General features: G+C 37.6%; 1 protein-coding gene across 8 annotated transcripts in view; it reads right to left on the bottom strand.

Annotated features, from left to right (window-relative positions):
- Nucleotides 1-13623, bottom strand: part of SREK1 (splicing regulatory glutamic acid and lysine rich protein 1) — a 58478-nt gene that overhangs the window by 36202 nt on the left and 8653 nt on the right. For 4 of the 8 annotated variants that reach the window (XM_037902926.2, XM_027821475.3, XM_043546450.1 and 1 more), the window contains exons 2-3: nt 8452-8585; nt 11-126 (exon numbers count right to left, since the gene is read on the bottom strand). In XM_037902926.2, the coding sequence (XP_037758854.1) occupies nt 11-126; nt 8452-8585 (250 nt within the window). Of the gene's footprint in view, nt 1-10; nt 5291-8451; nt 8586-13623 lie in introns of all 8 variants that reach the window. The other 4 variants (XM_043546453.1, XM_043546455.1, XM_043546452.1 and 1 more) reach the window with 3 other exon arrangements.

Below are 13623 nucleotides of genomic sequence, written 5' to 3'. Positions count from 1 at the left end.
TTTTACTTACTGTAGTCAGAGGAGTTGGTGTGGGTATAGGAAGCAACCCTGCACCAGGCATCAGGCTTGTCATAGTAGGAGCAGGAGCCAATAAAGAGAGGGCTTTGGCTTCATCTGGGATTTTACCTGGAGAAGCAAATGGAAGTGTTAGAGAGAGTTTGAACAACAAACCAATGTTATTCTTTTTATGATTTTACAATTTACCCTTGCACTTAAAAAAAATAGTAAAGAAAAATGAATCTATCTACCAGATCCTTACAAAAAACAAATAAGAACTTAAGTTTTTCCTTTTACCCTGCTCTACTAGGAAAAACAAAAGTGAGCAAAACTTCAAAGACTAGCAATCTCATTAATGGATTATTTTAAAAACTGAATAATGTAGACAATTATTTAACACTTTGAGCTATGGGTCACCTGTACTGGAAACTTAATGTTCATGAACCAAACGATATCAAGCATGGACGCTTTCCCAGGGCGGTGTTTTCGCGGTGATCGAAAGTTGTGTTACACATGACAACCGTTCGTGTAGGCTGCATCACTAATAGCACACAGAACATCAGATACAGAAAAGAAGAACATTTTTTAAAGTTTAATCCCCAGAAATGGCAAATAACCAAATTAGTTAAAAAAAAAAATGTGCTAATTGAAATCTGTCCCTTTTCTTTTACGGCTGCTACCTGCTTTTGATAATAAAATAAAATAAAATAAAAATAAAATAAATAAATAAATAAAATACAAAAATTACCAATGACCCCATACAAACTCTGTACTGCAGGTAGAGTCAACAGGGGAAAAAAAAAAAAAAAAAGACCTACACTGTTTCTCTTTCTAGGTTGTCTCAATGTAACTGGGACGACAAGAGACTTAAGTCTCTTGTCACCTAATTGTAAATATACTGAGATAGTTGCTCAATTATGTTTCCCTTCTAAATGCACTACACTTTCATAAAAAAATATATATTCCAACTGTGACTAACAAACTCCCCCTGTTGTCATGCCAACAGTTTATTAAAATAATTTCTCATCTGAATAAAATGAATGATGGTTATATGTATAGTTATAACAAAAATGCTGGACTAAGAAATCTTCAGAGCATTAAATTCTGTACTATTTAAACGATTTACTAAATGCAAATACTGATTTCCAATTTAAGGGAATTAAATCACCACAAAATAGAAACAGTGAACTGAAAAACTGCCAGAGAATTCCTAATCACACGAAATAATTAAGGACTTCCTAATCTGCTCCAAATTGCCAAAGTAACCATAAAACAGCCCTCATACATTACCTCATGCATTTTAGAGGTGTTTATGGCTTTCTACAATACTGAGTACTTTATAAGTACTAGAACAGTACCCGTCTGGTACTACTACAATTTGCACATACATTTTCATTACAGATCTCTAACTTCAGGAGTTTATAATGAATACATACAAAAGGACTCCTGATTTAAAAGTAAAATATGAGGTAAATTTTCAAAGCACTATGCAAAGTTTTGGCAGTGCAATTCCCATTAAAGCCCACGGGAGTTATCCGACTATAAGAATGTTTTGAAAATATGCACCACAATTTGCAGCTCTAGAATAGATTTGAGTTGCTCTGTCCAAAAGAAAATAAATCTAAATAAAATCCATTTTAATGGGAATAGATGTGGAATGAAAGAAATTTAAAAAAAAAAAAAAAACACACACACACACACACAATTTCATCTAGAATTTATGTTGTATTCCTATTAATCAAACACAGCTATTTAACTTTAAGATAAATTCTGTGAAACTTTGGTCCATAATGTACAACAGATCAAGCCACATTGCTATCTTAAAGAGAAAAATAAAATAAAATAAAATAGTTAGGGTCTGAAAATTATCTTCACAGTAACTTCTTCCGTAACTTTTTAAAAACATATCTGATCTAAAGCCAAAATTGTATTTAGAAGGAATACAGCACTTTGCAGGCTTTGTTTTAAAATTAGACATGCAATAGCATGTGAAGTTATAATGCCGGATTTGCGTGACTCCTCATGAAAAAGCAGGTATTTGCTTGCACAAATTGTCAGTTATGCATCTAAACAGATATTTAGATACATAACCACAGTAACTGTGCATGCAAATTAGGTATACATTTACACAGCTGATTTTGGGGAAATCGTAATTTATGTTTTTAAAGTGCTGTTGAAACATGAACTAACCATGAAGGTCCATATTACAGATCAATAAGGCCCTAATCCTGCGGAGATATCCTCCTGTGTTTACATGTGGCACCTACATAAAATCCCACAAAGTCAATGGAACTTTACATGGGTGGATCCACCTACAGGAAGCTAAAGATAGTAACACTGCATTCTAATGTAGTCCCCACAATAAACTTAAGCACATGCCTAATTTAAGCATGCACTTAAATCTATCCCTATTCTGCAAGCACTTAAACATATACTTAACTTTAAGTAGATGCTTAACATGCTGACGTGCTTTGTTGAATAGGGACTGAATTTAGAACATGCTTAAATATTTAGTTGAATGAGGGTCATCAGTTCAGAAAGGTACTTAAGCATGTGCCAAGACTTCAAGCGTAAGAACAATGCCACTGAAGTCACTGGGACTATTCATACATTTAGTTAGGTACATGCTAAAGTAACTTGCTGACTCATGATCACATAAGGTAAATTATTATAGCAGTCTGCCAGGTGGATACCATGCATTTTAAATTGAAATTTTTATTGACATTTCCCTAATACTTTTGCTTTCTCACCTATGTTAAAAAAAATTAAGTAGAGCTGGTCAAAGTTTTTCCACACAGTTTTACTTAAAAAAAAAAAAGTGCCTTTTTCTCAAAGATGATCTTTTCATGAAAAATTATCAACATCTGGGTTCTGCAGATGTTTCTTCAATATTTTCACTGATTTTTTAAAATCAAACTCATGCTCAAAAATATTCAACAAAAATTTCCCACAGTAAAATGCTGTGGAAACTGTCCCAAAAAATGAATCAGTTTAGAACCCCGAAAAATGGAAACAGTTTAGAAATTTCAGAAATTTCCCACAAAAAAACTTCCATTTTTTTTCCAACGGAACTTTAGTAAAAAGCTGATCAGATTATTTAGTATTAAAAATCAATTTAAGAGCTAATAAGGAACCGGTTATGTTCTTGAGTAAATATATATTTTATACCTTCTTTAATCTTTTTTATAAAAAAGGAATACAAACCCAGAAAAAATATAAACAACATTTAGCCTATTGCACAATCTGACATCTGTTTAACATCAGGTTTAAGGCTTGTATGTTTTTCTTAATGCATATTGCTATGGGATGGGTGAAGTCAATCCTTAAAAGTTGAACTGAAATGCTTTCCCCAAATATATGTATTTATTTAAAAAGTGTATCATTTCAACTTCATAGTTCAATTTCTTGACTTATTTCAATGTATGCCGGTGCCTTAAAATGGTTTTAATGACCTTTCAGTATTCAATAATAAATGACAGATCTGATTCTCATTTGCAATAAGGCCCCTTTATACTGTTACAAAGGGACCTTTTAAGTGGGGTGTAAATTACTTTTATATCCATTTTAAGATACTTCAGTGGATCAGCGGCTTGATCTACACTTCACATTTATACTGGCATAACTATTTGGGTCAGAAGTGTGAAAAATCCCCATCTCCTAGCAACATAGGTATGCTGTCAAAAGCCCCAGTGTAGATACAACTATGCTGACAGAAAAATGCTTTTGTTAGAATGTTGTTCAGGGAGGTGATGCTCTTACACATGGAGAAAACGCCTTCTATCAATGTGCCCTGCAAGTTCACAAAAGAGCTATGCCAGCACAGCTATGATAGCATTGGCTCTGTAGGGCAGACATGGCTTGCCAGAGCAATGTAAAGTGGCCTTAGTGTAAATAACGATTAGGCCTGATACCAGTAAAATTATAGTGTATTAGCATGAGGATGGAATCTTGTGACAAGTGTTCAGAAGGGATCAGTTTCCTTGTGTTTTGTACTATAAACTGCTGGATGATTTAAAAAAAAAAAAAAAAAAAAGAAAGAAAGAAAAAAAACCCGCTTCAGTGATGAACAAGTATCTTCAATCAAAGACACTTTATGCTCATATCTAAGCTGGAGATTAGAAGAATAAATTATTTTCCTAGTATGTTTAATCACTGGGAACTACAAACTTATGGATGAAACCATTTCTTAGAAAATCCCTTTCTGTTGCATCTAAATGAGAATGCCATTCTAGCGTGTAAAGGTTAAAAAAACAACATAACAACACCCCCGTACCTCAAAAAAAAAAAAAAAAAAAAGTTTTTTCCACCTTCCCACAGATAGCAATGTTAAAAGACAACATATCTGACAAAACACTCTCCAATCAAGGCCTCAGAATCCATTTACACCAACGTGTGGTAAAGGTTTTTCTTAAAGAAAAGTAATACATGAAATCCCGACCCCACTGAAGTCAATGGCTAAACCTCCGTTAACATCAATGGAGTTAGAATTTCACCCACAGTGAATAAAAATTCTAGAATGTTCAGAATTTTCTCAAGAGTCATTCCAAAATAGATATCTTAACTTCTTCATATTAAAAATTAATACAAAAACCTTGTGCTGTGCTGGTTATACAGCTTAAAATGAAACTGCTTCTGATCGTGGGAAAGAGACTGATTAAAATCCATGACTTTGTTCGGAAAAGCTAGATTCTTAAGAAAGAAGTAATAAGAAAGAAAGTTTCAGCTGGCTTTTTCAGAGACATGTACTTTTGAAAATATGGTCTAAGGAGGAACACACACATCTGAGAGCTGAAATATCTTTATCACTATTTTAGTCCTCAGACATCATATATTGATCTGCCTGTCATAGTTGAATTAAGATGCTAAAACATATCTCTAAGGCAGTGTTTATCCCTAGTTTACAACAGAGAATTTAGCTGACCTAATTCAACACTCGGTATATATACCATCCACCACCCTCATAAACAGCTTCAGAAAGTCTACTTTAAAATGACACATCATTCAACCCTTTAAGAAACACCATTTTTACAGAATTGAAGAACCAGTTCACAAGTAGAAGTGAAAGAGATTCAGCAAAAACAAAAAACAAAACAAAAAAAGGGACAAAATAAAAAGAAAAGAAAGAAAAGCAAAATAAAAAATAAAAACAGAGACAGGGCGTCCATCTTCAGCGGGCCAGACTTCGATCTCATTTCCCCCCACGAAGGTTTCACTTGACGGCAGGTTTAGTGGCATGGCAAACAATGCCTAACTCAGGCAAGTGTAACAGGTCTGCCTTGGCCAGTCTAGTCATCTAATAATGCACAAATATCACACAGAGAAAACATACAAAACCAAATTAATAGTCAAAATCCATCTACCAGAAAATGTGGACATAAAGTTTAGAATGATGGTTAGGGCAACATCTTTGTTATGTTTCAACCTTTGCTTTCTAAAGGTATAACATTTAAAACAAACAAACAAACAAACAAAAAAAGAAAACCTGTGATGCACAAACAAAGGAAAGGGTAACATTTTGACAGTGCAATGAAATTTTACTTCATTTAAAATAACATTTTTGGTTAATAAAGTAGCAATGGTGAAGTACATATGTGAACATTATAAAATGAACATTATTTTCAATGCTTAGGGGTTCCTTCATCACTCACTACTGAGGTTGCACTGTTGAAAGGCATTCTAAATTTGTTTGTTTTTTTAAACCAAGCTTTCTGTACCCTTTTCTCTTTTCTATCCCATCAAGCTTTATTTCTGTACACCAAGCCTTTCAGTAATGGCACTTTTGGCCAACGGCAGAATTTAAACTTGACAGTAGAACACAGCTGTTACTGCTTTAGCAGCCCATAGTATACCTTACCAATCACGTTTACAGCTATATCACCAAATATTGCACTGTGTTCTCCAGAGCCATATATATCAACACACATTTCCTTGGAAAGTTAAACTATCGTCAATACAGATAGTATTTTCAAACTAACATGAATGGTTCTGTAATAAAGTTGCATAGGAACAGCATATTTATGGTGTGAAATTTTCAAGTGGGTTTGTCCCACAACCCAATCATATGTTCAGTTAGCTGTACACAAGCTCCGTATTTTCCTGTAGAGTCCACAGTGACTTGTAAACAAACTGCTATACAATAATAGTCCTACTTTCAGATTGCCTCTGTCAGCTATGAAATGGGTTGAACATGATTGGGGAGGTAAAAAATGTGTTCTCATAACTTTTGTTGTATTCTTCCTCCATTATTAGATATCACCAAGAGACACTGAAAAATTCACCTGCCTGCTGCCATGCCACCTCAAACTGTGACCCCATCACAAGGAAAACCCAGGAAGTGGTGTTGATTCATTAGGAAGCAATCTTCCCTCTATGGCAGTACTGAACCAGTGTTTGAGTCTTCTAGATGAGACATAAAAACTAAATTTGTTCCCGATCATCCTGCTGAATGATCTTGTGGGACCTTTTCAAGTGTATCAACTCTCATCAGATATATTCTGCCTACCTGAATTCCTTTTGCAGTTTCAATTGGATACAGTATTATTCTTTTCTCCCTGACTTAAAGGTAAATGTAAAAAATCAAAACCTATACTCCATGAAGCTCAGCAATATGTGCTCTATGCCCAAATGAACATAGTTGTGGGTGTAGTTAGCACATAAATAAGATTTAAATAACCTTTAAAAGAAATATTTTCAAGGATCCATGAAAGTCTGCTTGCTCTGTTGAGTTTGCTACAGACATCCCAGTACGGATCATTCTGTAGGCACAGAACTCAAGCAACAACTCTTGGTATGTCTGCTGTGCCAAATAAGGCTTTCTGGGGATACTGTTAACAAACCCAAGGAAGCCAAAAATAGACTTTGTGGAGCCAAACAGTATTTTTTTTAAAAGATCAATTAAGATTTATTAACTATTTGGTTAGTGGTGGAATTCAACAGATGTATTAGCTTTGCAGATTATCATTAGCTCACTCTGATTTCCTGTGCAAGGTAAGACAGCGGGTATGCACACTTAAAGATGGTTGCATTCCACTGGTTTAAGAAAATGATTTCTATGGACTTATGGCCCAGATCCTACAATCTGATCTATGTGGACGGACACTTGGAGCTTATCTATACTATAGTCACTAAAGCACATAGCTATGGCACTATGCCTATGCTGCTATAGTGCCATAATGTAGACACTATTCCTACAGTGATGGAATGAGTTTTACCTGTCACTATAGGTAATCCATCTCCCTGAGTGGCAGTTGCTAGATTGATGGAACCTAACTGCATCTTCACAGTGGATTAGGCCAGCATAGCTATGGTGCTTAGAAGTGTGGATTTTTCAAACCCCTGAGCAAAGTAGCTATGTTGATCTAAATTTTAAGTGTAGACCTGGCCTAAATGCCAAATGGCATCCCAATGAAGTCAATGGGGCTCTGCCTATGTGCAGGGATCTGCCTAGGTGCATCAGACTGCAGTATCAAGACCACAATTTGCAAAGCGCTTAACTAGTAACTCAAACATTTTATATTCAAGTAGTAAATGGAACCATAAACATTGAAAATATTTCTATTGGAGAAACCCAAATTGACAAAATACTTAGTCATGTGTGTACTTAACATTAGAACTGGAATTCCTGATGACAGTCCAGTTCTGAAGATGTCTTGAAAGATTTGATTAAATAATCTATCTAAAAATTAGCTTAAGGCTCAGATTTTAAAATGCATATAGGCATTGCTGCACTCAGCACTACAATGCCTAACTCATTTAGAAGTCTCAGTCTCATTTTCTGAAGGATTTAGGCTCCAAAGTGCCTAAATCTCACTAGAAAAAGAGACGGATTTCTAAACTAGTTAGGTATTGCAATGCTGAGTGCAGCAATTCCTATATATGCCTTTAAAAATCTGGGCCCGAACTAAGTTGCAGCTTAACTGATGTTATAATTTAAGAAGTCTACTAAAAGGATTACTAAACTTTTTAAAAACAACAACAAACAAAAGCACAGTTAGACCCTGAACTGCAATCTGATCTGTGCAGGGAGACTCCCTCACCTTTGCAGGAGCACACTGATGTCAATGTAGACTCTGGATAGGCATGAGGGTTTGCCCATGTGGATCAAACTGGAGGAGAGCAGTCTTATTTTATAAAGTTTTTTCAAGTATTTTCTTATACAAGTATGGAAAACCAGAATAAAACTACTAATTTAAATTAACATATTAATTTTGCTCACGCATAGTTACAGCTAAATGTATACAAAAGATGTTTAAAAGCATAGCCAACATATTTTTACTTCTTTTATTAATAGTTTATTCTTTTTACCTTCTTCAAATCTAAAATTTTGCTTTCAAAAAGATGAGGGGAAAAAATAAAAACAAGAGCATCAGTTACTTGCCAGTTTTTAGGAAAACTAAAGGCAATCAACATACAGGACAAAGACCAACATGAAAGAAGAATGTCTGAAATACCAACCTTCTGCACAGGGTACGACTATCAGAGCTCTATCAATAAAAACGGTGTTAGTTAGATGCTGGGCCACACCAACACTCGATGATTCACGAAACTTAATATAACATACTTTGGATGAAAAAGCAAGAGGAGCGTTGCTGCAAAATAAAAAGGAAAAAAAATCAATTAGTGTAATGAAAACACAGATTTTAGTTTTCCCCAAAAGCCTTTTTTAGTTTACTTATATACATTCACAGGGAGACATCTTTAGCAGAAATTAACTGAATCACTTATTTCTCATCCATACACACACACAAAAATGGTACTATCTTCCTCTTAGAAAGGATTTAGTAGTGGCAGAGTGTAGCTATGAGGTCTTCTATTAACAAGGCACTAGTGCCTTTAGAGAACCTGCTATAGAACATTTATCAGTATAATCCAAAAATCATAAATAATCTAAACTGAACTATAGCACACTTGTCAAATAAATGGAGAACATTTAATCTTTCTTTTCCCAAATAGCCTTTGTTCACTTACTCTAAAGCACAAAATTGAGTCATTTGTAGTGGGTCCTCCAGACAGCAGCACATATTAATTGACTTTCTTGTCTATGCCCTCAATTAGACCAAGCCCTGTTCATTCTTGTTAATAAAAAAAAATGTTCTCCAATGGCAGGAAAATTGGCCTTAGCTCACTGGTGGAAAGAAGGGCTCTATCTGCTACTTTAGCATGGTGCACTGAAGTATGTAATAACCTTGTCATGAAAAAACTCACAGATCAGATTAAGGTGAAACACAGAAAACAAGAAATATTTGTCAGCAAATTCATTAGACACCCTATTAATCAAGATTTTAGCCTTATTTCTTCTAAATACCATAGTCTTGACCAGTCAAGTTCATATCTGTGTATCATATACTATGCATAGGCTTGGCAAAAATTATTGTTTTTAAAAAACAATTTTGAGGGATAATGTTAATGTTAATTTTTAAGCTTTTTTAATTTTAATCTATTAAAATTTTCCCAGTTGGGGGGAAATTATGGGGTGGTTGGACAATACGTATTTAATTTTAGTAGATGCTAATATTCAAAAAGATAAAACTTTATAGTAATAAAAAACCAAATTGTATATTTTAACATTGATATTGACAAAGTAAATATTCTTAAATCAAACTCTAATAAATTCTCAAGCAGCATTTTTCTAACTTTGCTTAGCTGTAAATTTTTATTGTTACTGAGGAAAATATTTGCATGCCAAGGGTGAAATCGACATTTACTGATAAAAAAATATAATCCTTTAAGCCTAACTATGCACAATGAAATCAGTTAAAATAATTTTAAAATAAATCTTTCAGAAATGTTCTCTAAACAGGGTTTGTATCCATTGTACAAATATTTACTTTATATTCCTCATGTCAAATGTAGATTAGTAGTATGTTGGAGGTTTTAAAAGACTAAGAACAGGCACAAAATGGGATATTATTGTGATTTGCATACAGCAAAACCCAGAAGAAGCTCATGTGATAATGACTTTTAATAAAGCAGCCAACAATGGAAAATTTGCTATTTGATTATTTCCTTTCTGAGACTGGCCTCTACCCCTGTCAGATATATTTAAGCAGCGGCTCTCTTCCTGCAAATACTGAAAACAGTTCAGACCTTCCATGAAGCATCTGAGATTGCTTACACCACTTAAGTCCTCACTCCAGTTGAGTACTTCCAGAACTGTGTACAATTACTAAATCCTAATTAGCAGAACATAAGGCATTTCTGTTGAGAGGTTTATTTCACCATATTAACTACGTAAATGAACCTGAAGAATCATTGCATTGCAACCCAAGGACACTTAAATTTCAGAGCATGAGTAGACTGGAGTGGAGAGTGTCATTTCCAGAAAGATAATCATTAGGTAAAAAGTTTGCCATTCTGGATCTGACCTCTCCCCAAGTCAGAGGCATTTGGGACACAGCAAGAGGAAAGAAAAAATAAATAGGTGAGTGAGAGATTAGGAGAACATAAAAAAGAATGTTTCCCTTTTTTCCCTAAAATTAGCAGCATTATGCTACTTTGGAACCACTTCTTGGATACACCTTCCCACAAAAGAATGCTCCTGTGGAGCAATGTAGGCCTGGTCTACATGAGATAATTAGGCCAGCATAACTATGCTGCTCAGAGTGTGAAAAATGCACACCCCTAAGCAGAATGGTATACACAGAGAAACATGTGGAGTGGGCTCTGAGCTCTATTGGAACTGGTTTATCTGCAGCTGAGTAAGCTTCTGTGACACAATATGTATCCACCTGACTATGGAGGATTTGGGTTGCCCAGGCATTTAAGGAAGGAATGAAATTGATAAGAAAAATCAATTTATTCTTGTTTCACATTTAAAAGGCTAACTTTGAACCCCTAAGGACTACAGATTTACTGTTTTTTTGGGGGGGGTTGGGTTTTTTTCTTTTTTTTTAAAAAAAAAGCTTTAGATTCAGCAGACTCTAAATATGCCATGTTGCTAAATAAATAAATCAAGTAGGTCAGATCTGGCCTGTAGGCTAGATGTTTGACATTTTTGCTAAGAAAAAATCCAGATGATCTTGAACTCCTTCATTTTCAAAAGACTGATCTTTCTATCTTGACACCAGTTGCAGAATTCTGTCTAAACACTTGCATAGCTTAAGAGAGTGGAAAGCTTGCACGATGATAAGAGAGTCTTTACTGCTCTAGAGGACTCTCTTATTCTGTTTAGGGCAGTGGTTCCCAAACTTGTTCCGCCGCTTGTGCAGGGAAAGCCCCTGGTGGGCCAGGCCGTTCGTTTACCTGCCATGTCCGCAGGTTCGGCTGATCGCAGCTCCCAGTGGCCACGGTTCGCTGCTTCAGGCCAATGCGAGCTGCTGGAAGCGGTGCAGGCCGAGGGACGTACTGGCTGCCGCTTCCAGCAGCTCCCATTGGCCTGGAGCAGCGAACCGCGGCCACTGGGAGCTGCAATCGGCCGAACCTGCTGACATGGCAGGTAAACAAACCGGCCTGGCCCGCCAGGGGCGTTCCCTGTACAAGCGGTGGAACAAGTTTGGGAACCACTGGTTTAGGGTTTGCTGCTAACACCAAACTGTTAGGTTCATATAGTTTCGACTGGAATGCATAAGCAAGCTTCTAGATAAGATGATGTCCGAGAAAGCTTCATGCAATCTTCTACTAGATCTGAGTACAATGGACTATTTGACCCATGACCACTGCCACCTCCTTTTTTATCTTCTGAATCATTCTTATTAGAAGAGTGGTGGAAAGCTGATAGAGAAGGCAATTCAACCATTTAGACATTTTAAAGTCAGCACATTCCGATAACTTGCATCCAAGAGTTTTAAAAGAGCAGGCTGAGGAGCCTGCTGAGGAGCATTCAATAAGCCTCAGAACACTGGAAAAGTTCAAAAAGATCAGAAGAAAGGTAACATTATACTGATTTTTAAAAAGGGTAAAAGGATGACCCAGGTAATTATAGTCCTGTCAGCCTGACATTGATCCTGAACAAGATAATGGAACAATTGATATGGAACTTGATTAATAAAAAACTAAAGGAAGATAACGTAATTAATGCAAATCAACATGGGTTTATGGAGAATTCTGTGCCAAAAAATTAAAAGTTCTGAACACAGTTTTTTAAAATTCTGCAAATGTTAGTCAATAAATAAAATGTGGTTCCAGCATGGCAATGGGGAGCACAGGCCACTGACTGCATTGAGGTGGGAGATCACCCTGAAGCCCTCACCTACCCCGGGGCAGGCACTCGGCAGTGAGGCTGCACCTGACCCAGACACTGCAGGCCGGGTCTGCCCCTCTGTGCCAGGTGCACAAGGTGTGGGTGGGCAAGCTCAGCCCAGCAGGATCCAAGTGTGGAGGGGCTTAGCGTGATGAGATCCAGGTATGGGGTGAGAGGCTTCTGTGTGGGGCAATCTGGGTGCATGTGGCTCGGTGGGAGATCTGGATGCACAAGGGCTTGTTGGGGCGGTTCCAAGTGCAGGGGCAATGGGACTCTGCAGGGGATCCAGGTGAAGGTGATTGAGGCTCAGCAGGGGTGGTGTGGAGGGTTCAGTCGGGGGGGGGGGGGGAGGGGGTGAGTCCAGGTGCTGGGGGAGTGGAGCTTGATGGGGTGGGGATCCAAGTGCAACTGCTTGGGGATCAGTAGGGTGGGGGTCTGGGTGTGGGGGGCTCATCACAAGAGTCTAAGTGTAGAGGGGTAGGGCTTGTCAGGGTGAGGGTTTGATGGGCCTGCTTAACAGGGGAGCCCCACTTACTGCCGAGGGGATGCTGCATGATGGGCTCCCGCTTCCCACCCTGCAATTCCCCTATCCCCTTCTCCATCCCCCTGCCCCCCATTCCACTCTCCTTCCTTCCCCACTGCCTCTTCTTACCACCTTTTCTTCCCTCATTTCCCCCACCTCCCCCTTACCCAACCCCACCGTGGGCACTCACTGTTGGATAGAAAACAGGAAGGCTCCCGGCACACAGAAGGAGAGCATGACTGGCACTAGAAAGCAGCGTTCAGTTGGCCAGCTCTGTGCTTGCAGAAATTGGGGGGGTGGGGGGGGGAGGGGGACAGTGGCACATAACCCTGTGTACTTCCCCATGCCTCTCCTTTGTTGGTGGCGGGGGGGCAATCCGCCCCAAAAACTTCACGCACGGTCATCCCCCCCTGACACCGTGCAGCTTCCCTTTGCTTCCCTGTCGTTTTCCACAGGGAAGCACAGGAATTCTGAAAGGCAGGGGGTGGGGGAGTGTGGATATGAAAGCTGAAGTTAGATAAATTCAGACTGGAAATAAGGCATAAATTTTTAATGGTGAGAGTAATTTACCAAGATTCTCCATCCGACAATTTTTAAAACAACAGTGGATATTTTCCTAAAAGATATGCTCTAGGAATTATTTTGGGAAGTTCTATGGCCTGTGTTATACAGGAAGTCAGACTAGATGATCACAATAGTCTCTTCTGGCCTTACAATGTATGAATCTATTAATTGTATTTGTCATAGTTCCGAGAGTTGAAACTGCTTAAGATGTCCCACCTGAAAATTGTGGCTCTGACATGGTTGCCTGTGAGGCTTTAAGAGTTAATGAAGAAGTTTCAAAGTTCTTTCTAAGGGTTTCTTCTATCACCTAGTCTGTTGAAGAGAAGTTAGGAAGAAATTCCCCTTAGCAGGAGTTACCACA

The sequence above is a fragment of the Chelonia mydas genome, chromosome 5, assembly GCF_015237465.2.
Source record: "Chelonia mydas isolate rCheMyd1 chromosome 5, rCheMyd1.pri.v2, whole genome shotgun sequence".
NCBI classification, from domain to species: Eukaryota; Metazoa; Chordata; order Testudines; family Cheloniidae; genus Chelonia; species Chelonia mydas.
This window is presented reverse-complemented; position numbering and strand designations above follow the sequence as displayed.